Source organism: Aulonocara sp. 'chitande type north' Nkhata Bay, linkage group LG4 (genome assembly GCF_057382095.1).
Source record: "Aulonocara sp. 'chitande type north' Nkhata Bay isolate Kocher_YH1m ecotype deep benthic linkage group LG4, A_spYH_male_GT1.1, whole genome shotgun sequence".
NCBI lineage: Eukaryota > Metazoa > Chordata > Actinopteri > Cichliformes > Cichlidae > Aulonocara > Aulonocara sp. 'chitande type north' Nkhata Bay.
The window spans coordinates 32,463,990-32,491,895 of NC_141347.1; the positions used below are offsets into that span (position 1 = coordinate 32,463,990).

The 27,906-nt window shown below is 40.1% G+C and overlaps 1 protein-coding gene and 3 non-coding genes across 5 annotated transcripts; 3 read left to right on the plus strand and 1 right to left on the minus strand.

Annotated features, from left to right (window-relative positions):
- The first annotated feature begins 1,924 nt into the window (after window positions 1-1,924).
- On the plus strand, window positions 1,925-27,830 carry kcnh6a (potassium voltage-gated channel, subfamily H (eag-related), member 6a). 2 transcript variants are annotated; one of them, XM_086289967.1, is made up of 17 exons: window positions 1,958-2,015; window positions 2,300-2,411; window positions 5,560-5,790; window positions 7,394-7,543; window positions 7,826-7,929; window positions 8,746-9,055; window positions 10,783-10,985; window positions 18,930-19,358; window positions 20,281-20,698; window positions 21,155-21,354; window positions 22,154-22,406; window positions 23,051-23,244; window positions 24,181-24,280; window positions 24,368-24,655; window positions 24,857-25,040; window positions 25,571-25,778; window positions 26,287-27,830. In XM_086289967.1, exons 2-17 carry the CDS (start codon window positions 2,336-2,338, stop codon window positions 26,572-26,574), a joined length of 3,636 nt encoding a protein of 1,211 aa, XP_086146093.1. In that variant the 5' UTR covers window positions 1,958-2,015; window positions 2,300-2,335; the 3' UTR covers window positions 26,575-27,830. The 2 variants fall into 2 exon arrangements, with proteins under 2 accessions (XP_086146094.1, XP_086146093.1); XM_086289968.1 differs by having other exon boundaries at window positions 1,925-2,411; window positions 24,860-25,040.
- Window positions 7,287-7,358, plus strand: trnac-gca (transfer RNA cysteine (anticodon GCA)). The gene has a single exon. It is a non-coding gene; the product is annotated as a tRNA-Cys (tRNA).
- On the plus strand, window positions 21,762-21,833 carry trnac-gca (transfer RNA cysteine (anticodon GCA)). The gene has a single exon. It is a non-coding gene; the product is annotated as a tRNA-Cys (tRNA).
- trnac-gca (transfer RNA cysteine (anticodon GCA)) lies at window positions 25,086-25,157 on the minus strand. Its single transcript has one exon. It is a non-coding gene; the product is annotated as a tRNA-Cys (tRNA).
- Window positions 27,831-27,906: the final 76 nt, after the last annotated feature.

The window sequence follows — 27,906 nt, forward strand, 5'->3', positions numbered from 1 at the left end:
CAATCAAATCACACTGGAGTGGTGATAATACATGTTCATTAACTTCTCATAGAGGAAATAATCAGGGTGATGGCGAATCAGGGCAAATTCACGTGTATAGCCTTCCAGTCAAAGCTCTTTGTCTTTCGTTGCCCTCTTTAGTGCACATTCCTGTGTGAGAGCCCTTTGGTGGCTCTCACACCACAGGGTCATGGGGAGGCATGTGTGCTCCTTGGTTAATTTTAGCCCTCATTTCATCAAGGCCGTTGAGACAAAACACAGAGCCACTACCTCAACCCGTCTAGTGAAAGGTGAACCGTCTGATCTCCTAACACCTTTTTCTGTCTAGGTTTCAGTGAACACATGTCTTTGGACAAAGTGGAAGGATGACTTCTTAAACACATTTGTCTGCTGGCAGCTCAAAGGGTCATGAGTGGCTTCCTGGTGGGTTTCTGTCACATTGTTTGAGTTTTTGCATGGTGAAGATTAGAATAACATATTTACATAGACTCTAAAGATTCAAAAACCATTTAGACATATTGTAAGTGACCGTATTTTTTTACTAGTGGTGGACAAAACACAGAAAAATTTGCAATAAAAAGAGGAAGGCCCAATAGATATAACTCAGCTCTGTTCAGCCTGCTTTGTCTGTGAAACTCTTTTGTGTTTTTTTCCAAACAAAATGTGCACATTGTGTGAATTTGAAAAAGGCAGCTGCAGCCTGCAGGTGACCTTTAACTAGGTACACAATAGAAAGTCTGGCCACGATTTCTGCTCCGTCCCAGAAGACAGTGCCAGGTAATCGTGTCCTTGCTGCTCCAATTTGAAGTTAAGGATAGGATTGAGGCCTTTGAGTTATAAGACTAAAGCCCAGGCAAGAACTCACAGTATGAAAGCTAAACCCCATCTAGCTTTTGATTTAGTCAAACTTGAATGTTTCATTTTTGCAACTCAGATCGAGTCACACTGTTTGAGTCTGCATCCTCACGTCTGGCTGTGGCACAATAAAATCCAGACTGAAAGTTTCCAGTCTCACAGTCTCAGGCTTGTTAAACACAAAGTAATCTATCTTCTCAGTTTACGACCATGTTTTGAATCCCTTTTTCTTTTTTTAGTTTTGACAGTTCAATTGTTTCTGCAGTGGCACTTGCGCGCCTAACCGGTGCAGTGTATAATTCCTTTCTCCCACAGAAGTCCTGGATTACTTTCACCTACAAACTTAAAATGTGCTTTATGAACAATTTAAAAAGGGATAAAAAACCTCTCACAGAGGCACATGTAAACACAAACAAATGAGTGCACTTTTAAGATTACCATCACTAGTTTAATATAATACTTCAGAGGTGCAATGGCAGCCACAGAGTAAGAAGATGCTGCTATTTTCAGCACAGTCTTCAGATGTAGGGTGAAGCAGAATAGACTGCTGTGGGTCTGCACTCTATCATTGTCAAATCACTGTCGAGCTATCCACAATGCCATAAATAGATAATGTCAGTATATACATTTCAAAATAAAACATTACTTCAATGAGAAACAAAGTACAAACAGCTATTAGATAAAAGATATGTAGCGCCTAAGGAATAGGGTGCCAGAAATGTAGAAGAAATAATTAATATGATTACAAAACCAACCAACCTTGGATATCCAGGATTACTAATAACCAAATTCTTCATAGTTTTTCATCACAAATATCTTCTAACCTGACTGACAGTGATGCTAATGAGTAATGTTATGGGATCGCTTCCCTGAATTAAAATTCCATACGGTATGTCTTCTAAGGTATATCTAATATATATGTAGAGAGACTTAATACTTATATATACATAACTGATGCTTCCGCTGTCTTCTGCCTTCACGCTGCTGATGGGCGACAGGGGGTGGTGCAAGGGGAGTGGATTGGGATCGGGCTAATGGGAGCTTCTTCACTGCCATCCTTATCGCGCATTGTCCAAAACTTGAGGGAGAATGCAGCGATTATAAAGCAACGAACGGATTCTGCGCTCTGCAGCTTTTGTTCACAACTTGTCCCACAACAGGTAACCTCACTAAGGAAAAGACTTTCGAATCGGTTTCATACAGCTTTTGTTGTATCCTAGTCTACTTTTTACCCCCACGTTATCAGCGTGCAACATCCTGCAACTGCTATTGCCCTGGCAACCAGCCCTCCTCTCCATCATTCTCTGGCGCTTCACCCCTCACCATCAGAGGCAGGCTCCGAGGGAAGCCAAAATCTGCCGCTTACGCTCGCCCTCCAAGTGGAAGTGGACCCTTTTGTTCACTGGCGTCAGTTCAAATCTCTTTGCTTTTTTACTTATCTCAGGTTCATGTGTCGGAAGTGTTTTCTCTCAGCATCAAAATGCCCGTGAGACGCGGTCATGTTGCGCTCCAGAACACTTACTTGGATACTATCATCAGGAAATTCGACGAGCAAAGTAAGTGCACATGAAATTAGTTTCAGTTATGCGTCTGTGCTGCTGTTGAGGTCCGAACAAAGGGTGTGATATTTAGATTCCAAACGTTTTACAAAATACATATTTAGTTTTCCCATTTTAAACATTTGGACTGGTTTTTGCTGCGATGGTTTAGCTCGCAAATGCTTTAAATAAATCCGAAAGAGATGTCAGAGACGGGCGAACTCTAATTTACGCTGAATTAATTACCGTACATTCTCTATTTTAAAAGGGATAAGTGTGCTCTTTGTCTATGGGAAAAGTGTTTCTGACAGCTAGTTCATCAGTAGGAGTGGTAGCTTGTATTTATTTCAGAGCTGTTAGTGTATCCAGTTAAATCTTGTTGGTATAGTTTTGTTTGCTTTATTTTTCACACGTCTGTGTTTGTTTGTCGGTCAGTCTCATTGCTTGAACAACTGTTTACAACTTGCATAGTTCCCATTTCTGTATAGCTGTATATCTCAGATTTCTGTAAAGTTATTTATTTCATATTCTGTATAGTTTTTCATATTTATATCCTGTTCATAGCCTGTACATAGCCTGTACTCACTACAGCCTGTACATACTTATAGTTATAGAATATTCACAACATACTTCATACCGTGTACATTATAACATACCATAATAGACCCATTTCTGTAATATACTTACATATCTATACCATTGCTAATATATATTGTAATATATCTATATCACTAAAGCACTTCTGGATGGATGCAAACTGCATTTTGTTGCCCTGTACCTGTGCATGTGCAATGACAATAAAGTTGAATTCTATTCTATTCTATTCTATTGAACAGATGGTAGAAGGACAGGCTTTTTATATTATAATAAATTAACACATCTTATCTTATCTGTATCAGTAATGCTGACAGAACCCAGCTGCTGCTTTTATGTTTGCGGGGTTGTTGCACCTGCATGTGAGTTTGTTTGTGAGAGCTCACCTTATGACTTACATTGTGTTCCATTAGCTCACATGTTCCAATGGCTGGAAGAAGAGACCACCTCTCACTTATTGGAGAGGAAAAAATCCCTTTCCCTGAAACCACAAAGGCCTCTGATAGAACACATATGTTGCTGTCTTCTTTTGACCTGACCATTATTTGTATGCAGTTTTACCTTCATCCATTTTCTGTACTTAACACTTATTACATGAGCCTGTAAATCTTTGTTAATGCTACTTTAGTTTAAAAACAAAAACACTGACAGACACCATGCCACATTATATCTCATGTGCCATAATCAGTACATTTCCTCACCACTAGCAGCGTGTTGACACAGGACTGAAAATAACCCTGCCATCCTGATTAGATACTGGCCATAGATGGAGAAATAGTTGATTGCTGACAACTCTCAGTCTGTTTTAGTATGATCAGCTCTAGGACCAGTAATGCTTGAATCTCCCAATATCCCCTAAGAAACCCGTATTATGTAATGCCTCTACTGTATCCCAAAAAGGTGTATGTGTGTGCACGCGCAGTCTACATACACGTGCACGATAAGGTGAGTGCACGTGCCACAGTGGTGCTGCTTAGCAACGGTGTGACGATCAGTGTTTTTGCTTTGAGCCCCAGATAATGACTTTGGACAGAATGTGCTTTTCCACTCTAAGAGCTCACCCGTTTATATCAAAAAGAGGGGCCAAGAGAAGAGTCCCCTGCTCTCATCTGTGTGGGCAGGAAACAGCTGTTTAACCCAGTTTCACCAGCGTGTAATAAAAAGGCCAATGAGAGGCGACAGAGGTTATGTATGTACTTTTCATTCAGATCGTTCAACTCCTCCATTAGCAGCCTTCAAACAAAACTGCCCCAATTCCCTGTCATGCAGCATTTTTGGGACAGTGGGTGTTTCTGTTGCCACGAACAGTATCATTCATTTCATCGGTACTAGGCACTGAAGGACATATGAGCTTGGAGTTACTGTTAGGGATGTTTCTGAAAGCAGGGTGACTCTGAGAGACTCAGAATCAAAGCTCTGACTGACCAGGAAGAACCATTATTGTTGTAACTGACACTGTACAGCCACAGTGTTTCCCCCATGATGAAAGATCACTGATGGTGGTGGTCAACGCCCCAGTGAGTGTCATTAGCTGATGAGAAGTCCAGCAGCTACCATGCAGTTAGAGATTTGATCTCAACTTTAATGGCATTATTTTATTTTATTATTTTGTCGCACTGTCACATGTTTATCTTATTATGAAATTTCAATGTAAAATGATCTTAATATTGTGTTTTCATGAACAAAACTATTTCAAATGTAGGCTAGGTGTTACATTCACAAGTACTGACCTTCTTAAAAGACAGACTGGCAACATTTTTAATACAAATCAAAGCTGGTGGCAAAAATATCAACTGTACAGTGATTGTACTTTTAAGATATGAAAACTCTTTGATAAACAATGTAAATCTGGAAATGTAATATTTTTACTGTTTAGGTAGCCTTGCTAAACAAATAAAATATATTCATAGGCAAGTGGCTGATACCAATGTAATGATGTAATTAAAAAATGTCAGATACACAGGCTCCAAAACCTGTAGATTCCCATAAGTTACCTGGCGCCATGTGCTATACTCCAAATACCCTTATGCTGAAGTGCCCACCTGCTCCTTTTCAATCCCTTGGGAGGAATTGTGACGCTAATAACATTAGCACCATGGAAAAGTAGACTTCATTAGTTCCACTTCAGCTGATTGTCATGCCTAGAGGAGGAAGAACAGACTTTGTGGGCCGTGAAGTCAATGCGTATCCACAACAGTCTGTACTTCAGCATCTTTAAATCAAATTAAATCTTAAACAGTGTAAACAGTTTAATTGTCAGCATTAACAAACTATCTCTTTCAATCTTTCAGTGACAGGCATAAGTGCAATCACTGGAATCAGGCGTCATTACCCTCTGCGAAGTATAAGGCTAATTTAGTTGGTGAGATAGTCATGGCTAAGCTTAATTTATGAACCTCTATGCAGTATATTATTTCTCCTTTAATGAGCAGAAAGTTTATTAATATTTATAAGCAAGAAATTGGCTTTATCAGTGTTGCTTCTAACCCAGCTTTAATGGGCGGTCGTTGTACTGCCACATGGATATCTTGCCTTTATAAATTGTCAACTGACACTGTGTTCCTCCCTTCAGATCGCAAGTTTATTATTGCCAATGCCCAGATGAAGAACTGTGGCATCATCTACTGCAATGAAGGCTTCTGCCAGATGTTTGGTTTTACCAGAGCAGAGATCATGCAGCAGCCCTGTACCTGCCAGTTCTTGGTGGGTCCTGGCACAATGAAGAGTTCCCTGGCCCAGCTGGGACAGGCCCTGCTTGGGTCTGAGGAGCGCAAAGTGGAGATCCTGTACTACTCTAAGGAAGGTAAGACACGCGAAAAACAAAAACAAGACAACGGAGCTGGAGGAAAAATGACTGGAGTAAGCCCATTTATAGCTCGAAACCTCATGAAAAGAGTCTTCTGGCTGTCACAAGATTTGGCCTGCTGACAGCTTGATTGTTATCAGAACAGTCCAAATAATCCTCCATATGTTCAACTAGTTTATCATTTATCTTCTGACAAGAAACCTTGTTACAGAGATCTTAATCCAGAATGTTACCTCAGTCCACCAGCCATTCGATTGGATCTGTTTTAAAACATCCTTCCTGCTTTCCAAGACTAGTCCTTTCATTTTGATAATTCATCATGATAAATGTCTGGATCTGATGCACAAAGATGATTTTCATGTGAATAATTTTTGCAATCAAAACAAGTAGATAGTAAAAGATCGTCTCCCTTTAAGTTTGTGTAGTTCAGGAGATTCTTTATTCATCTCAGACCACTATGTTTGGCAGGTATCCGAGTTTAGCTGCTATCTTTTGCTGGACTCCCATTGATCTTGCGAATCCGTCACCATGGCCAGATTATGCTTTTATATTTAGGCTTATATTTAGGCAGGCAGACTCAGCGTCTTAATCACTTCTTCAAACCTGCTTCTTTTGGTGTAGCCTTAATTCATACTTGCCTGTATTCTCATCAGTCCTATGCATGATTCTCTGCACATCGTTTACTTTTATTTTTAAAGTTTAATTTCCTGTTTATTCCAAGTTATTTGGGATGCCAGTGAAACACTGTCCTCTGCCGAGGTCTGTGTTTAACCTCCATCATCTCTTTTTCTTTATCATCTTTTTCTGGCACAAAGGAACTGAGGTAGACACACATGAGTGAGCATGAGTTAGACAATGACAGTTACTGACTATAAACCATACATTTACTGTCTACATTTATACAAGGACATTCATAGTACATGTCTGTTATAACTTTTGCCATTTGGGCATGAGGAGCGGAGTTTAGAGTGCTGTTGTCATGGGAATGGGATTGTGTGCCAGATCAAATCCACTAAGCATCCATTTGTTTTGTTCCCCTGCTTCCCACTGTGCTCCCAGGCTGAACAGACCGGGGAAAAAAATCTGAACATGTGATTGCAATGTGATTCAGAACAAGACTACAGCGCTCACAGGTCGATTTTTTTTCTTAACCTCCAAACAAAATCTCTGTTCAAGGTCTTTCAGGGTGAATGTATGAATGGAAGTGAATGCATGCACTGTGTGTGTGTGTGTGTGTGTTTGTCCGTTCTGCCCTCTCTCCTGTTTCTATTTTTGGAGCTCACTGATTGTGAAGTGAAGTCAGACCTGACAGAAGTATTGCTCATTTAGCCTTTTTTTTTTAGCTTCCACAGTTTTTGAAACGATTCCTTTCTTTCTTTCTCCTTTGCTCATATTGCTTTCTCCTGTGTGACCTCCCTTAGAAACATAACCTCGTTAAACTAGGCCAGCCTTCAGCTGATCACATTTTAGAAGTAACTTCTAGGTTACCAACAGGGGGTGTAGCTCAGTGGTAGAGCATTTGACTGCAGATCAAGAGGTCCCTGGTTCAAGTCCAGGTGCCCCCTGTATAGCTGCTGTTTCTTATCTTTTGTGTCAATAGGGACCTGCAGACCCTGCCTTGTGGGAATCGTTCCAGTAAAAAATGAAGAAGGCCTTGTGATCATGTTCATCCTTGACTTCCAGGAGCTCATCGATCCCTCCCACAAGAAGACTGCTCTCAGACAGAGAATCACCCAAGGATGGGCCTATTGTAAAGCCTTTCACACTGCATACTGCATGTTTTGTTTGTGTTTCAAATTTATAGAAGCTAAACATTTTTCTGTCTTTCTCTTTTCCTGTGAATTCTGCAACTGTAAATATAAATTAGAAATTAATGTGTGTAATTAGTCTTGATTTTCTCATCATATTGGTCAGAATGTGTACTACTGTCTTACCTTAGCAGAAAAGTTGGATATTTTAAAGCAGAAAAGTTGAATTGAATACATTTTGAACTTCGATAACAAGTGAGCTGAAGATAAAGTTTTCTCTTTAGGCCAGAATCGCAGGCTGAAGATGAGGCTGCCGGTGCTGCGATCCATGCGACGACCTTCACTCTCAAAAGATCAGTTTGAAGGAGTGGTAGTAGACTACCTGCAGGTGAATAACACATGCATGCAGTGCAGTCCATTTGCATGAATGCATGCTTTGCATTTTGCTGGAATACATAAACACATCTGGCAGTGGAAAAAAATCTGTACAAAGATAATACGTCATACTGTGACTCCTAGGCATGACATTTGCAATGATACAATTTTAAAACTTACTGACATATTATGCCTGCAATGCTTCTACTGTTCTTCAATCATGCATGAAGAGCACTAATCAAAATGTTCTACATACTATAGTAACAACAAAGTCTTTGATTTGCCTTTCAAGTGCTATATATACAATTTTAGTTTTATATGCAGTTCAAATAGTTAAATACGAACCACCTTAAATAGCAGAGAGATGTTTTTGAAGCAGAAGTTCTTGTTTCTCAGCCCAAAAAGACACCAAATGGAAGAATAAGGGGGAAAAGCAACTGGTCTGTTTATCTTTCTCTTCTTAGAATTTTCCTTTACTTGTGTTTAGAGTTCTCTCTTTTGATGAATGGCACCTTGTATGAAAGTATTTCCTGCCAGTATCCTTACCTGACACTGGAACTGTACTGAATCAGATAAATTGACATGTTGGGACTGTTTTACATTTACGTGCTGGCGGGGAGGTGACATTCCTCTCTGTTTCAGAACAGCATTTGTGAAGTGTGAAATATTACAACGTTTTTAAGAAAACATTTAGAAGAGAAAAAAAGCATTTCAAGCCAAAAACCAGCAGATATGGTGTGTAATTATTTGTTTGAACTATAAAGAGACGCATGGCCTTCATTTACGTAATATTCAAAGTAGCTTGTGCCTTATTGCCCTTCCTTGACAGCCAAACAGCGAGGAAGTCCCTCTGAAAGAGTTTCGGATCCCATCTAAGGAAAGCTGTATGCAGTCTGAGACGGAGGCTCTGATAGAACAGGACATGGATCCCCCATCGCCGGCAGCTCAGCCCTCCACCAAACGACGCTCCCTTCTGACAGATCGACTGGACCCCATGCATGCCTTCCCCCGAGGGACATTACCTCGAAGTTGCTCGAGGGACAGTGTTCGGAGCCTCCGACGTGCCTCGTCACTGGATGACATCGATGGCATGAGGGCAGAATGGAACAGTCGGCCTGGAGACCCCCGGACTAACAGCAGTGAGTGTCTGATGGGGCATCTCAGAGGGAAACTAAAGCTGTGAATAAAATATAGAATTAGTAAGAGTATCATCAGGTTATCGTTGCTGTATTTGTGTCTCAAAGAAACTATGAAGTCTTTACAATGCATATTTTTTTATGATGTTAGTGGAATTTAATGTGTGTTTAACTTTTTTTCAGGTTAACCTTCTGACAGGAATATAAAGCAGCATCCTAATAAATTAAATCACACAAAGCACTTTTCACAGCTGGTTTCTCTGACTAACTCAGAAAATGACACAGAATGCAGTTCAAATTTTTTTCTTCATTAGCCTTTTATTCTGTTAAAAAAAACCTGCTTTGAGACATAAATTTGCCTTTGTTATTATTGCCACTTTGGTTTGCATACAAACAAACATTTTCACTGTGAGATCTGCTGGAAGGTTTGCTGGTATTAAAGGGATCTCTAACAAGTCGTGTCTATTATTTGTTATTTTAGGATACAGTAGGATCTCAGACTTGAAACAAGCTTGCAGTGGTGGCAAACATGTTGACAGATGAGGTCAGGCAGGATGTTCACAGATGACATTGTGATCTGTAGAAAAATTAATGGCGGGAGAAGCAAGACAGAATACATGTGCGTAAATAAGAGGAAGACAGATGTATCAGTGAAGATGCAAGGAGCAAATGAGTTTAAATACCTGGGGTCAAAAATCCAAAGCAGCAGACAGTGGACAAGAGAGTAGAAGAAGAGAGAGCAGGCAGGGTGGAGCAGGTGGAGAAAAAAGTCAAAGGTGATTTGTGACAGAGGATGCTAGCAAGGTTCACAAGATGGTAGTGAGAAATGCTGTGATGTGTGGTTTGAAGATGGTGACACTAACAAAAGACAGAAGGTGAAGCTGGAGGTGGCAGAGCTGAAGATATTAAGAATTTCATTGGGAGTGAGCAGAAAGGACAGGATTAGAAATGGGTACAGCAGAAGAACATCTCAGGGTGAGTGTTTTTGGAAAACCTAATTAAAGAGGCAAGACTGAGATGATCTGAATATGTGCAAAGAATGGTTAGGGGAGGAGGAGGAGGAGGGCTGTGTATTGGACAAAGGATGTTGTATATGGAGTTACGAGGCAGGAGGAAAGGAGTAAGACAACAGAAATGATTCATGGATGCCATTAAAGAGGACATGGAGGCAGATGATCAGCTGTAGCAACCCCTAAAGGGAGTAGCTGAAAAAAGAAAAGGAAGTTTATATCAGATTAGAAAGTGAGGTGACACATCAAATCATTAGTATTATCAAGTTAAATGCAGTTGAATTAAATGTTTAGTAGCTTAAAATGTCCTTGGCATGTCCTAAAACACATAAATGCAAACTAATCAGAATCAAAACTGATTTTTTTCAGCTGAGCTGTAACAGCTTTCAACAGATTTCTCACCAGTTCGGCACTTGTCAGGTTGTTGATGTCAGATTGTTGCTCTGATATTTATAACACAGAGAGCGTCCCTCTGTGCAGCTGCCTAATAAAAATTCCAGTAGAGACACAATAATCAATTCTTCTGTCAGTGATTGGGTTTGTGTTAAAATTGCTCATCACTGCACATCTATTAACCTCCGCTCTCAGGGGAAATACTTCATGAGGAAACGTTTTCTTTTGTACAGGTTCCAATCATACTCTTCCCGTTTTCTATTCAATCTACTCTTCCACAGATTTTTTTTTTTACTTGACTGCTGATGCTGTTGTTTTGTGTTGTAGATCTCAAGCCCAATACTCTGAACTCCACTTCAGACTCAGACCTTATGAGACATCGAACCATAGGCCGCATCCCACAGGTTACCCTCACGTTCGTCTCTGACCGAATGAGACCGCCTTCCCCAACTGAGATTGAAATCATTGCACCCAGCAAGATTAAAGACCGAACGCAGAACGTCACAGAGAAGGTCACTCAGGTCACACAGGTAAGCTGCTCTTTACCATCTCAAGAGAAAAAAGGGAGAATAAATGCCTGTTTTCTTTGCACTTTACTCATCTTCACTCATTTTATGTCATCACCAGGGTCTTAAATTTTCCATTTCACATTGCTGGCTGCATATATATTTTCTTATTCAGTAATTGGCTACATCAACCAAATTGCTGTCTGATCTTTAAGAGGCAAAATTGCCAGAAATTACTTGCTTCTCACCTGTTAGCTGTTTTTGGCTCTTCCTGAAAGAGAAATTTATAATGTTTCTAACTGGAAAAAAAGAAATATGATCATTAACATCATATTTCTGTCAGATAGTTCAGTCAAAGGTGTCTATAAATGGTACATGCTTCAGGGTGACTGAAGACGCGAGACATCCGAACTCACAGGGTGAAAGCGTGAACGAATAATCTCACCTGAGGTGTGGCATCTATGGCACCGGCAGCAAAACACATTCATCAGCCACCTGTCATCACACCACGGTGTCTCTGTGTATATTTTGGCAAACTGCCTCACAAGAGTGAAAGAAGGACCACAATGGAAAATACCTTAAAATAACCAAGAAGGGAAACCGTTATTTCCAGTAAAATACAGTTAGGTCGATAATTTCTTTTTTTGCAGTTTTGCCGCTATACACGACAAGTGATTTAAAATCAAACGATGAGTACATGTGATTGAAGTGCACAGTTTCAGCTTTGATTCAAGGGTTTTTTACAAAAGTACAGGATAAATTATTTATTATTAGCAGTCATTTTTATACACAGTCCCCCAATTTCAGAAGCTTAAAATTAAATGAACTGCTGGCTCACAGGCAGTTTCATGGTGAGGTCAGGCCTGAGCCCATGTAAACAAATGCAGCAGACATAATATTTGAAGCTGATTCAAAAACCTCACTTGATGCTTTATAGCTTTGCACTTGAATTACATTTGATAGTTTTAAAATTCACTGTGGTGACGTCATATGTTAGTAAGTAACATGAACAATGATTAAGAAAAGCAGTTTATAGATGCCAAAATATTTTTTAAATGCATTATTATTTGTACAGCAGTATGTCATGTTTTCTAGTAGTAATAATTAAATTATTAAAATTACTATAATTATTAAATATTTTTAATAGATTTGATGAAGGTCTCATGCCGCACTAGACACGCTGCACAGCAGGTTGCTGCCATTAGTAAGTATAAATGGATCTACGAATGTTACATTGAACATAAGAAAAAATGATAAAGCTTTTCTTTATGACTGTAACAATGCAAAGGCCTGTTTGCTCAGGTATAAAGCAGAAAATAAGGCAATGCTGGGCTCCCTAAGTGCATCACATTAACCGGTTTATCTGAGAGGCTTTCAGGATGGTCAGTTGAGCCTCTTTTCAGCCAAACTGACCAAAGAAGGGTTTTTGTTTGTGTCCCATTTATCTTTTTTTTTTTTTTTTGGAGTGGCTGGTTTGTTATTTTAGCAGGATATCAGATATAGGAGCTATGGGTTCACTATGAGGTGTTTTGTAAGCTATCTACATGGTTCATGACTTGTAACATTTTACAAGATTTTAATTATCTGATTCATTAGTCTTTAAAATTTAGAGCGTCAGCTGATTTAATATACAGTATGATTTTTTTTAATCTGGGTTAATGATTCATCTATTAGTTCCTCCACAAATCTATATAATCCAGGCTATAAAACACAGTAACTCACAGTAAGTGATTTGATTACATTTGGTTGCAGTTCACCCCAATTGAATCTGCCTCTGGGCATTTAAGCGACGATGACTCGGTTAATCTTTGTGAAGTTTATTAAATTACTTAGAAAGTTTAATAAACATTTCAGTACGGATACCACCTTTTAGGAGATGTTAGTTGTGCATTTGCACAGTGCTGTGACCTCATGTGACTGCATTGTGACTGAATGTTGCTGCTGTGGTGGTGGTGAGATATTGCTTCTTTGCACTGGGAGTGATTGTGGTATTGACAGCCAGCTCTGACTCTATATGCAAGCAACGTAGCTTCTGTGGTCCTGGAAAAAGTGACTGCACAAACAGAAGACCTCTCGAAAAGCCTGGCTGAACACTTCATCTGTTATCTTGGCTTAGCTGACGTCATGAGCAAGATTGGTTAGAAAGTAAGCGTTCCTCTGTTTAACCACACAGACAGAGTTTGTCTGCTTGTCAGGGAGGTTTGTTTTAGTCTTGTTTTGTTTTTGTTGGAAATCTCTTTGGTATGCCACTTGCTGGCAGACCACACACCGTCTTAGATGTTTAGTTGTTTTTAGATTGATAAAGTGCTTTGATGAAGATTATACAACATTAAATAAACTCAAAGCATTTCCATCCATCCATCCATTGCTGCTGCTTTATTTACAATTAATTAAATCTATTCCTGTTTTGTTTTTTGATATTCTATGAATGTGAAAACATATTTCTTTTTCAAATATATAACAATGCACAAAACATTTTAACCTACTTTGTTGAAAATTGTCAGAGTTTGTGCACCTGAGGTTTCAGGTGTTTCCCTTCCTGGTCACCACTCATGTACACAACTTAAATACATATGAACCATAACAGTAAAATCTCTCCTAACTACATGACTGTTCAATCCTTTTAGGGTTAAATTCTATAAACACAAAGGTCAAGCATCCAAATAAAGAAAATATGTCTGTGTCTTATAGAAATATAAACTTTTTCTTCAACATTCAAAAATGAAAAAAAAAAAAAGGTTTCATTAATTGCACATGCAAATGGAAGTTATTTCCAAATTTCTGTGTAGTCATATTGCTGTGTTTTCTTTATGTAATGTCAGTACATGAAGAATGCCTGGATGTATGTAGGGCTCACAGCTGCCTGTGAGTGTGGAGAGGAGTCCTGCTGGTTAGCTGGATTTATGAAAGGGAGCGAGACTATTGAGCGGCACTCGTGGCTTGACGTTGCCAGTGACCTTGGCCCCTGGAACTAATGGAAGTGGAGGGCAGTGGGCTTGGTCTCTGTGCCTCTGTCAGACACTAAATCACAACTGCGTGTTGTTACCGCTGTGAGTTTTTGTCCGGTTAAACCAACTTGCTTGAGTATCATAATGTTGAGTTCAGAGACAAGAAGGTCAGGCTAACGTCACAGTAATCACGGCTGCTGCCATGTGAACTGTAGCAGTGGTCTTTTACTGACTGTGAGTTTTCTACAGGTACTGTAATAAATAGTAAAGCACATGTTGCCTTTCTCTGTGGCCCCAGTTTCATTATGCATAGAATGTTTTCTTTATGCTGCCCTTATAATTGAATTTCGATTGGCAAGTTAAAAAAAGAGGCATGATGGTTGTCATTGATCTTTGTTCATATTGATTTGTCTGCATAACACAAAGCACACTGCGATTGATTATAGACTGTGGCTTGTTAAAGACAGATAACTGTACAAGAGCCTCAGCACACTGTAACTAGTACTGTGTGTCGGTGTGTATGTGGCGCCCCCTGGCGTTGACTGATCTTGCAACAGGGCAACTTGGAGATAGTTGCAGCTTTAACTGAGTGTGGCTCTGTTTTTTGCAGGTTTGCACAGCTATTTTTTTTAGTATTTGTCTCCATGAATGTGTGTGTACAGGTTGATAACATGCTCGTTTGAGATCTGATTGAACTCTGAAGCAGTCACACCCAAATAACGCATGCTTCTAAAAAACAACATCCTCACAAGGCGTCTTAGAGACTAGGCAGTTAAAAATGTGTAAATATATTTTCCAAATATCAGGGTTGAATATGAGGTTATTTGAGTTTTTTAATGGAATTTATTAGTTCATTTACAAGACTTTGCAAAAAATATTTTTTTAAAAGAATTACATTAATTCAGAGGGGAGAAAAGACTGGGCAATGTTACCGTAAACCTTTATTTTTTGAAAATATAATAAAAGTGATTGGAAGGTTATTCACAAAATGACAAGACCTCACATACACTACATTAATTCAGATAATAATTTGCATATGCAAAAATACTAAACAAAACCAAAACAGCAAACACGCACAATGTATTTGCATTCACAAACAATTCACGCAAATGCTTTTATAATTATTTCCCCAGCAACTGACAATAAATCTCACCTCCTATAAAGAGTGTATAGAGCTAAAGGGAAATTTTACTTCAGTCAAGAGCTTAAAATTTATTTAGCTGTTTAGCTTTTTATTGTCAGGCCAAACACAACCACCTTTGATTTTTTTTCTCCAATAATTACTACTTGTTGAGCATCACACAGGAGGCAGGTACCATCATCCATCACTTTTTATGTGCTTGAAAGAGGATCCCATGATGAGGGCAGGGCTACAATCAGGGAGGAAGAGCGAGAGGAGCAGAAGGGAGGGAGACACAGACTGACGGACAGAGTTCCCGTCTCCCTCTCTCTTTCTCTTAGTCGTAGTCTTGTCCTGCTTTTTACCCTGTGGTGTGTGTTTCAGCATGAGCGTCAAGCAGAAACTTCAGCCTGTGAGTACAGCCTTACTGGGTCTTTCATGCTCTCTGCAGTTACCCTCAAAACTCCATTTCTTTTTCAGCTCCACATTCCTGTTTGTTAGCTGCCAGTGTTCCTTTCCCTGTTCTTCCTCACCCCATCTTTAGTCGTCTTCCACCTCAAACTTCCAGCTCACTGAATATTTCTCCACGAGTTAGAAATGATCACTTGACTCAAGTTAAGCTGATGACATGTCAAAGTGACGTAACTTCACAGAGATTACACGAGAACTGTGCAGAGTTAGAGCACTTTCAAATTTACTGAGGGGTTTTTAAGCTGAAAATAAATGCTACTTTCATGTCTGCATTCTATTAATGTGATATTCACATCCTAAAGGCTTAATTTTATCTTTACTTATTTTTTATAGATACTATTTAAACTTTGAACTAAAATATTTAAAATGTTTTGTGCTTTGCATTGTTGCTTTATCCACAGTTGTCATATTATTATGAATATTTTATATTTCTGCTCTGAATACCTTAGAAGAAGCACTTTCATATATATATTTATATCTATATGCATGTCTCTCACTTTTTCTCTCTCTTCATATATTTATATATATATATATGCTGGATTATTACTATTATATGATATATATTTTTTAAATCGTGTTCTCTGATTACAGCTCTGCTGACTTTTAAATCTAGTACAGCTTGAAATGTATCAGCTTGATCTCTTCCCATGATGACTTTAAAGTCGGAGTAGCAACAGAGAGTTGTAGCGTGCAAATTAGAGGTGCCTGTCGTTGTCTGGTCATCATTATCATTAAACAGCTGTGGTGGACATCAATAACGTAACATTTCTTGGATGAGTGAACCTTTGCTCATGTGTTTACATTCTCATTACTGTGTTGTCTCTTCACATCTGTTCAGCTCCTGTGGTTAGTTGCTTACACACAAAAGGTTGTCACAGTTTGTTGTCCTAGATGGAGAATTCAATAAATTCTGTGCACTTTCTTCCATTTACGTCTGTTTTCCAAACTGAACGCTGTCTTGTTGGTCGTAAACCCAAATTATGAAGCAAGTGAAGCAGCCAACATCCCTTTACTGGAAATATTATCGAAACCTTGGTTATTCCCAATGACCATCTTTTTTTATATATAGTACTCTGTCTTGAGAAAAAGTTTACTTTGACTATTTATGGACACTGCTTTCATTCAAGCTGGGAAAGTGGAAGGGAAATGCATTTTTGAGGAGACTTTTTTTCCCTCAACGAACAAAAAAGTCTAAATATATATTATATTTTGCAAGGGAAGATGGGTTTACTGGTTTCTTGTACCAATATGTGACAAATTAAAGGAAAAACTCTCGACTTGTGGAGATCCAAGGGCCCTGTTTTGTTGTTGGGACATTTTTCTGGGTGCACTTCTCCCCTTGGATGGATAGCTCATGTATCAATCAATGCAATGTTCTTCTGAGTCATCAGATTTATCCTGTGGTGAAACATTTCTAGCTCGAATTAAGAGAAAAGAGAGAGATCTTTTCAAGCTTTACAGTGTCATCTCCATCAGTAGGAGGGGAGGGATCACTTAATAGTTAAATATAAATAAGATGCACATCATATGTCATGGCCTTCACAGTCCCATATGTATCCATCTATCAGCTGGATACATATGGGAGATCTTTGGCCACAGGGTTACACCACATTCTCTTCATCAAAACACCAGATAAGAAGCTGTTTTGGTGAATATGGTTCATTCCCTGCAGTGGGCTTCAGGACTTGAGCTATAGCACACCAAAAGCTTTTCCCTTTTAATTTCTCACTGATCTGTGTGCTTGCCATACAAGTTCAGCTTCTTTTGTCATGATGACTATCAACATAATTATGCAAACTGAAATGTAAATGACGGTCTAACCGCCAAAGGGTTTGTAAGGACAAGAAGGACATGGAAACCCAACAGCATGTACAGCAGTTTAGCGCTCTGTGGTTCATGTAGATGTGAATGTCAGTTATAGTGCATTAAAAGAATAAAGCACTTTGATTTCTGCAAAGCCAGTTTGGCCAAATAGAGCTGACCTTTCCATTAACAGAAATTACCTAAAATCACTCCTCTGCATGAAGCCCAGTCGATGCCAGCACTTATTCCAGTCTGAAATTGATCAGATTGCTGGCAGAAAGGGTCACGTGGCAATCACGTGGTGCAGCGGAGGCAGGTGAGGCTGCAGTGGACTCTCTAAAAAGGACAGTGATTTGGCTCGGTTAAGTGCATTTGAAGAGAGGATAGAAGAAGGCAGGAGCTGGGATGTGTGTTCATGGCAGTCATCAGCAAACATATTTATCTGGAAGAAAGTGATGAAGGAAGGGAGATGGGGAAGAAGGCAGGTGGGGCTGCAGAGAGTTTGGAGAAGCCTCCTCTGCTGCTGTGGACGCCAGGATGAGAACCTGGACATGGAAGCTCTTATTGTTGTACCGGTCAGTGGATCTTACTCATCACTGATTCAGTCACTGGTAATTTTCTGATTTGTGTTGGTCTGCATGTAAATGGTACTCGACATATGAGTGGATTTGTGTTTTGCTCTTTTCTGCCACCCTGAAAGAAGAGTCCAGAGTTGTTTTTTAACCTCTTGCTGTTTTAGAATATTAGGTTTAGAATATTTTGAGCAATGCACCATTTATTATAAATTAAAGCCGTGTTCATGATGAAGTTCATCATCTGAGGTGGCATGGCACTATCAAAGGACATGCTGGGCTTTACTTTAAGGGTGCAGTGGGGTGTGGTTAATGTAAAAGTATCCCAGTGTCTATCTATTTATCACAGTACTGCTACACCTTATGGATTTTTGCAGCTTGTATTGTAAATACTTGAGATGGCACTAACAGTAATTATGAAAACTACAGTTATTCTTGGGCTCTTGGGCTCTCGTGCACCATGTTTCCTGCAATAAATTCTGCTTGTTTTTCAGTTTCCCCAACCTTCGTCTTACTTGGTCAGCAACAGCTACCAGACTGTTTTAACATACACTCTTTTAACTCTCTCTTTAATTCTTTTAAGGCACTATCAGTATGTTGGAATTTTTAAAAAATGACTGAAATTAGTTTTGGCTGTTTTGTAAAGAACATCATTTTCATTTTAACTAAGAAAATTGAAATTTCTTATTAAATATTGCTTTATGGATAAAACCTGAAAATTGTTAAATTCTAATAATTAAACCGCAGTGAAAGCTGTTTAAATGATAACTTAAGATGCTGACTTACAGACCAAAAACATTTCACATTTTTATGTCAGAATTAAGTTATTGTTTTTGAATAAGGATAGTTGTTTGCTTTGTGAGAACTGTGCACTTACTTCCTTTACTCTCATCTCAGACATTAGCTAATGTACACGCCTCCCCCTTTTTCCTGTTTTAATTGTATGCTTCATAAAGTACTCTATATAGTATTTATATTATACTTTCTGGCTATGGGCCTTGATCTTTCCTCCATTATTAATAACCTCCTCTGTATCCCATTGGCCTCTTATCAGGTGTTATCCCTCGGAGCTGACGTGCTGCCAGAGTACAAGCTCCAGGCCCCGCGCATCCACAAATGGACCATCCTTCACTACAGCCCCTTCAAAGCAGTATGGGACTGGGTCATCCTGCTGCTGGTCATCTACACGGCCATCTTCACGCCATATTCTGCTGCCTTCCTTCTCAATGAAGCGGAAGAAGAAACACAGAGAAGAATCTGCGGCTACACCTGCAACCCACTCAATGTGGTGGACCTTGTGGTGGACGTCATGTTCATCGTGGACATCCTCATCAACTTCAGAACCACCTATGTGAACCATAACGACGAGGTGGTCAGCCACCCGGGACGCATCGCGCAGCACTACTTCAAGGGCTGGTTCCTGATCGATATAGTTGCTGCCATCCCCTTTGACCTGCTCATATTTCGCTCTGGGTCTGAGGAGGTGAGAAAGCTATCGGAATATCACTTTGTGTTTCAGACAAAAGATTAAATGAAAAGTCTCCTTTTATAGCCTTTATGTGTAACAGATTTTTACAGTTTTGCAGTAAAACTGGAAAATTACTCAAAACACAACTTTTTTATTAAAGTCAAATACAGAAAGTCCCAAAATACAACCAACTAGGACATAAAACAGGTAACTCGGGAACAGACTAGGGTGGATAAGTAGACACGCTGACAAACGCTGTAAGGGAGCAGCAATCACAGAGGGCAATCAGGGGAAATGGAAACAGCAGGAAAGTGAGGCATATCCAAGATAATGATATACAAGAAGCAAAACAAAGCATGTAAAAAATAAGAGGCACAACACTGACACACACAGCAGCCTGGCACAGAGAAATATGAAGGAAAGCTAGGAAAATAAACCAAAATACAAGACTTATGTTTAAATAGCAAACTCTCAGCCTTAACAGAAACTGCCATCAGAAGTAGCCTCCAAACCCTGGCATTATCAAAAAACAAATACCAATCAAAACTCAACTAAATAAACAAGTATACTAAACTCAAAATGCATGAACAACCCCCCCAGCGCCATGGCACTGCTGTTATGAGTGGCAGCTCTTGGCCTTTTAACTCTTACTAAGTGAACCAACTAACGCGCCTGTGCTTTTTGTGCTACAAATGTAGCTATATTTGGTTTGGAGAAACTTTTATCTGTGATGTCCTTTTCCTTTTACCAGTTTATGTAAAATTGATATTTTTATAATACTATGATGGAGTAATTATTGCAGGATAGCTGGAAGCATTATGGACAAATTAGAAGTGTTTATATGCGTTTTAAGAAGATGGAAAACCCGCTGAGTTACACATGGTAAATGTCCAGTCTGCTAATAGCACTAACATTAAATCTTCTCTGTCTTCAACAGCCTCAAACAACCACTCTTATTGGACTACTGAAGACGGCCAGACTTCTGAGGCTGGTGCGAGTGGCCAGGAAGTTGGATCGTTACTCAGAATATGGAGCTGCTGTTCTTTTCCTCCTTATGTGCACCTTTGCCCTCATTGCTCACTGGCTGGCCTGTATCTGGTACGCCATCGGTAATGTGGAGCGTCATGGCTCTGCCCGCATCGGTGGCATGAAGATTGGTTGGCTGGACAATTTGGCCGACCAGATTGGGAAATACTATAATGACAGTGACCCAGCCTCTGGCCCTTCAATCAAAGACAAGTATGTTACAGCCTTGTACTTCACCTTCAGCAGCCTGACTAGTGTGGGCTTTGGCAACGTCTCACCCAACACCAACCCAGAGAAGATCTTCTCCATCTGTGTCATGCTAATCGGCTGTGAGTAGAAAGGAAAAGGATCAGAAACATGCAACACTTCAGACTTCGAATCATTGAAGTAGAATCCAGAATATTTTGCTCTAACTCTGAAGCTCATCTTAGAAACTCTGGAGTAATTCAATTCTTCTTGCATATATTCAGTCACTTAGGTGATATTTCCTCATTTTAATATGAGGAAAATTACAAAGATAATGTCAAACAAATCAGCAAGTTCAAGGAGAATCATGTCAAAATATTAGGTCAGTCACTGTTTGTTAGCTGGTAAAATAAGTCCTCCAAGATCTTACCTGTTTTTATGAGAACAACTTGTACTGTTTACATAAATCCAGTACATCCTGAGCATACATACAGCCTTTGCTAACCTATTTTTTGATGGTACAGAGATAGACAGGAGAAATATAATCAAATTTATCACAACCCCAGGAGTAAATTGTTTCTGCCTTCTGTTCCATGCAGCTTTGATGTATGCCAGTATATTCGGAAACGTATCAGCCATCATTCAGAGACTTTACTCAGGCACGGCCCGCTACCACACCCAGATGCTGCGGGTCAAGGAGTTCATACGTTTCCATCAGATCCCAGGAGGTCTGAGACAAAGGCTGGAGGAGTACTTCCAACATGCCTGGTCCTACACAAACGGCATCGACATGAATGCTGTAAGGAAATGAAAAAACTTTGACTGCTGCCTTCCCCTTATGAGCATGCTTTCAAAGTGCAAACGTCAATGTGCACATTCAGAGCAGCTAACTGAAGTACAAATAATGTGTTACAATTTATAGAAACACTTGCTGTCCTCAAGTTCTCAAACCAGTTTTTCTGCATGTCCAGTGTTTGACCTACACTGGCTGCTTGCCGTATTCTATGCTGCTGCAATGGCCCAGTTTTTGTGTGGTGATCTTTTAATGTCATGTAGTTCTTAAAAGTAGTAATAAGTACAAATCCAGGCTTTGTTTGATGCACTTGCTCCCAGAAAAAAAAGTTTTCGTAATATTAAAATAAAACCTTTATAACACATTTTATTTCAAACGTTTTCAGAGACTTTTAGGGGCATCTTTGTGTTCATGGGGGTATAGCTCAGTGGTAGAGCATTTGACTGCAGATCAAGAGATCCCCAGTTCAACTCTGGGTGCCCCCTCTTCATTTACAGACATTCATTGTTTCCGGTGTCTCATAGAGAGACCCACTTTTCAGATGTGATGTGCGTCATGTTGCTGGTTGGGACATCCCTGCTAACCAGAGCGCAAGAGCAGAATCAGTGCCTGCCAATTCAATGAGGGAATAGCTTATCAATTGTAGCTCTCATCCTGCATGCATCAATCTGATACTCTGCTCCCCTCCAGACCTTTTTCATGTGCTTTCACGTTACTTCTTTTTTTATGTTACAGAAGCTTAAAAAAGAAACATAATATGAAGACAAAGTTAGATTTCCTGTGTCCCATTTGTTTCTTCCTGCAGGTTTTAAAGGGTTTCCCTGAGTGTCTGCAAGCTGATATCTGCCTTCATTTGAACCGCAGCTTGTTGCAGAACTGCAAAGCTTTTCGAGGTGCTAACAAAGGCTGCCTGCGGGCTCTGGCCATGCGATTTAAGACCACCCACGCTCCGCCGGGTGACACCCTAGTCCACAGTGGGGATATTCTCACTGCCCTATACTTCATTTCCAGGGGTTCTATAGAGATCCTCAGGGACGATGTGGTGGTGGCCATACTGGGTGAGCTGCAAGTTGCTAATAAAGAGCTTTTTATTATTACTTGTTAACACTTTAAGAAAAATCATTTCATTTTCCATTTAGTTAAAATAATTATGACCAGAATACAATTTTCAAGGTTAAACAAAAAAATTCACCTATTTTTGGGCAAAACCAGTTTAATTTGTTTATATTTATCTGATTATGAAATGTTTTTTAGCTGTTTTATTTTGCAGTCCTGTTTGTTTTCCACTCACTTGTTCTTTCTCTTCCTGCAAAGTCACAGCCAGAACTGACATTGGCCCTTAGTTCACATCAGCACACACTTGTGTGTGTGTGTGTGTGTGTGTGTGTGTGTGTGTGTGTGTGTGTGTGTGTGTGTGTGTGTGTGTTGTGTGGCCAGAGGTGTTTGGGCACAGCTCCACTTTCATTCCACAGCGATTGATCATCAATAGAGCCAGCACTGGCTTATCCAGGCTGCACAGGTCACATCTTTGTGGCTGTACTGCTGTGGATCAGGTCACTGTGGTGCATTCTTTTTTAATAATGCATTAAACATTAAACAAGAAAATAAATAAATAAAAGAACTGACATTACCCTGTTATTGCTTATACAAGGATGGGCTTGCCTAATTGAATTTTCCACTACTTTTGCTGTGATGTATGTAGGAAAGAATGACATCTTTGGTGAACCCATCAATCTGTACGAGAGGTCAGGGAAATCCAGCGCTGATGTCAGGGCTTTGACATACTGTGATCTTCACAAGATCCTGAGGGACGACCTTCTGGAAGTGCTAGACATGTATCCTGATTTTTCCAACATGTTCTGGAACAATTTGGAGATCACCTTCAACTTGAGAGACGTGAGTGCCACCAGGGGGCGTTGTTACACAGCATCCTGCTTGTGATTAGAGTTTAGAGTCATAGATTTATGTCTCAAGATCTATTCTGTTAGTAAAAACGTAGCAAATCAACTGAGATGTTGTCATCATGACATCATAAACATGCTAAAACTGCATTTTCTGCCCCGGTTTTAATCGGTCCCCTATGCCTTTCCTCTCTGTGATGAGTGTAACTTTGTGTGGGGTCACGCTTTTCTTTTAATTTCTTTTAAGGGTTAGGGCAGAAATACCTGCCTTTCTCTTTTGGAAACAGGAACTTCCAGTTTGCTGATCTCTAGTGCTGTCAAGAAGATAAACTAGAACCATGTCTATCATTTCAAAGTAAATGAATCTATTACATTTTCCAAAATGCTCCCATATGACTTCATGACGTTGTTATTTCTTGTTATTTATAACTAATATTTATAACAGTACAATAAATAGAATAGAATTGCCCTTTATTGTCATTGCATGTGTACAATGAAATTGTGATCAAACATGTATAAAATGTCCATTAAAGACATTTCTTTTCATATATTACTCTGTCAGTCCTGAAATAATCACAGTGGCTAACTGGAGCCTTCCTGGTTTCTGAGTGTGGTGCCGTTTCAACTTAAAACTAAACGGTTTGGAAAAGCACTTAATGTGAGGGCCCTCCAGACAAACATGTAAATATAGGCAAAGTGTGCAGGAGGGTTTAGAGGCAGTATTGAAACTGGGGCATTTGAACAACACACTCAGTAAGCATTGTGCCACAGCGCTACAAGTGGTTACCAGTATCAGAGGTAATCTTAAGTGGTAAAATCATAAAGATCTCACCTAGATTTCTAAATATACTGATGGAAAAGGTGCTGTATGTTTCTTTTAAGCAGGAGATGTGGTTTGTAATTTTGAATTACTGAAGCTGATCTGTATCAGGTAGATAGAATAAACCAGACAACCCCAGGCAGGGACTCTGAATGTGGCTATCGTCTGACGAGGCATCGGAGAAGCTCACTGCGTCGGAGAAACAGGCCAGGTGAGTAAGGGACGCGGTCTAACGCCAAATGCTCCTGTATCAACTTATTGTCTTATTCCTATCTGAGCTGTGACTCTGTGTGAACAGACGGGATGGATCGTGAAGACTCTTACCCAGATCAGTCACGTTCGATGTCAAACCACCACCGGGGAACAATGGCAGGATCTCATTGGGAAGACCTCTGCAGCAGTGCTAGTATATGTTCACAGTCTAGTGATGAGGAAATGAAGCCCATAGGACACAGCAAAGGGGAGTTGTACCCCCATGCGGGTGATACCAGAGACTATCCATCCGCAGTAGTCAACCTTCTGCCTCACAGTGGACCTTCAGCTGGACTCGGCCCGCCTGTAGACCTTGGAGGACCTCCATACTCAGGTAAAATCCACTTAAAACACTTTTGGAGGCACAGAGAACACAAAAACTCCACAAATGTAAATTTTTTATTCCATTTTAATTTGCTTTTTTTGGTTTGAATGCAGCACTGATAGATAAATAAAAAATAACTGTGGAGTAATACATTCGCATATTTTAACAAACATTTTTTCAAGAAATGATTGTTCTTTTACTTTTGCACAGCAGCAACCCCTATCAACATGCCAGGCCTGTATAGCTACTGGCCAGACCGCAGAGCAAGTCAGTTTTCAGACAGCCAGAGGCGGCCATCCTCAGTAAGGGCGAGTTTTCACCCTTCACCCTGTGCTGAAGATCGGCCCAGTGAGCTAGAGTCTCGATTGGAGCTGCTTCAGTCACAATTAAACCGGTAAGCTAGACTTATGTTGTTTTAGAATTAAAGAAATAAACAAAAAGGGGGCACCCGGATTTGAACCGGGGACCTCTTGATCTGCAGTCAAATGCTCTACCACTGAGCTATACCCCCGGTGCAGAGGCCCCTGGGAGGTGGATGCATTTGTCACTGTTGTCCCAAGGCAGTGTTTGCATTTCAGCTCCACCCTTTCTGTGTTTGCATATCAGTTTCCAGCTGAGTGCTTACTACATGGGGCTATTTTGCATGTGTGTGAGAGAAAAGGAGGAGTAAGAACAAAATAAACAGAGATAAGAAAGGGTCAGGGGTGAGACTGAAAATGTCCATCATGTATGTTTTCTTTTAACTGCCTGCCTGCTTCCACGTGAATGATCGTGATGATTCTATAGCGACAGATAGAGAAAAGTGTGTTAACACTCATAATGCTTTATAGAAGTGTTCTGACCAGGATCAAATCATAGAAATCAAAGAAAAAATGTGTGAAAGAGTCTTGAAGCCATATATCTTTATCTTCTTGTCTTGTCCAGACTGGAGACCCGTATGACTGCAGACATTAATGTGATCCTGCAGCTCCTTCAGAGACAGATGGCTCTGGTGCCTCCGGCCTACAGCGCTGTGTCCCCCAGCCCTCACCCACCTCATCCCACCACACTGTACAGCACGGGCACACCCACAATCCACACCGTCCCTCCAAAGCAGCCACCACAGATCGACAGCACTGCCTCATTACTCCAGGTGCTTTACTTATCATATGCTATGTGCAATAAGATTGCTCCTCTATAGTCATTACTTTTTTTGACACTTTTGCCAGAAAAACTATTTAAGCAATTCAATTCAGTTCATCAGAGTTGAAAAAGAAAACAAGAACTTAAGACATCCATAATCCTGAAAGGAAAAAGAATAACAGAGATATCTGATAAATCTACAAGTCGAACGATGATTGTTATCTCCAGGTTTCAAGATAACAGACTGCCTTTTCGCCCCAATCATCATTTATGTCTTGCATTATCTGTAGCAAGAGATCAGTTAATGCAGGATCTTTCTTCCTTGCTTTTGGATTCAGAGCACTTTTTTTGAGCCCAAAACATCCATAATATTAAACTATTTTTTAAAATTAGACTCTAAAAAAGATTCTGACCTTTGTGTCCCGCAGAACATCAGTCAGGCCGTTTATTTAATATAATTAAATTATACACTACATACATCTAATCTTGTATGAACTAATACTTCTCTGTCTTTCCAGAGTCCAGACTCTGACTGCAAGCACAAATCCAAGGATTCCCTGTCCAGCGGGATCCATCTAACTGTGGCATCAGATGACACCATGTCCATGTCACCAGAGGCAGACCGACCACATCTACCCTCTGTCGACCTCACTCCTCCTCAGATCTTCTGCTCTGGAGACCAAGAGCCTTCGGGACTTCTGTGCGGCATCCAGCGCTTCCCCTCTCTCCCGGAGCACCTGGAGATCTCCACAGAAATGCAGGAGATCCAGAGGCATGTGTCTGATCCTGTCCTGCCGGGCAGCTAGAAGAGCTATCACTGACCCTCACACCCTACAGCCTGGTACTTTGGACAGTACAGCCATATTTTCCCCACATCGGTACTTCCTTCCCATTTAAACCTCCTCTCCTGTTCAGATGCTGCTGTGGAGCGTGGGATGCCTTGCCTTTCACATCACAGAGGGTACACAGTGTCTCGAGTTTCTCAAGCACAGACCGAACAATGCCCTCAAGGCTGCTGTAGTTTTGTGCTCCAGCATCCCATCACTCCCAAAGTCCTGTGCAATAAAGAGCAGGATGGTGCACTGACATCTACAGGACATGCCAAGCAGTCACTGGATCTCAAAGCTACACCAACCGCTCCTACATGGAGGCGTCCTTGAAGAGAAGTGAAATGACAAGAAAGAATTAAGAGGTTTCACGTTTCAAGAATTATCTGCAGTCACTTTGTGTAAGAATTGCACATTTAGATTTGAACATAGAAAACTATAATCAGCTATTTGGAAATGAAATTATTTTCATATTGCAAATATTTATAGGTACATTCAGGACCATGCACTTAGTAAATGTAACAACTGTGAGTGGTTTAGGTTCAGTGTTTTGTCGTTGTTGTGTATGTTTAAAAATATCAAAAAGTCGTACAATAACTGTCTCACACACCGTGAAGGATGACGATTTATGGCAGACGTAGGAGAAAGCGTCGTTTTCATCTCATATTTCCTGTTGCAGCATTTTGATGTGAATGAAAACGTGTCAAGCGTGTCATGAGAAAATATTAGAATATACACAATGAAGCAGCACAGAACAAAACAAAAAACGCCAAAGTTTCATGTACATTTAAATATAGCTCTTACAGTTTTGTTTTTGGTCACGAATGCTTTGATTGCTCCCGTTTCTGTGTTTGTTTATCCGCTCACCTCAGACGTGTGTCGACTATTTCTCAAAGCAGCGTGGTCACACGGTGTCGTAACGCTCCTGATGTGTTTATCTGAAAGTGCCAACAATGAAGGACTTGTTCTCTCAGTTATTTTGACTCGCAGTGGACAAACCGCACCCTGGACGCACGTAAAGGAAAATCAGCTTAGTGGCAATTGAAGTGGATGGTAACTGTCAATCGCATACAGGCGCAGAGACGACGTCTAAATGTGCGCCGAGATGATCTCTCAGTTTCAGCCACGGGGTGAATGTAATGACCTATTAAGCATTTATAATTCTGTGAAAGGCTTCTTCAAGCACAGATTCCTGTTATTTGTCTTTTTTAGATTAAAGACACACTGCAAAGTTACTTCCTTTTGTTTTCCAAGTAACTTACCCGAGCGCTGGGATAATAACTGCAATGCCAAATGAAACATTGCAAACAC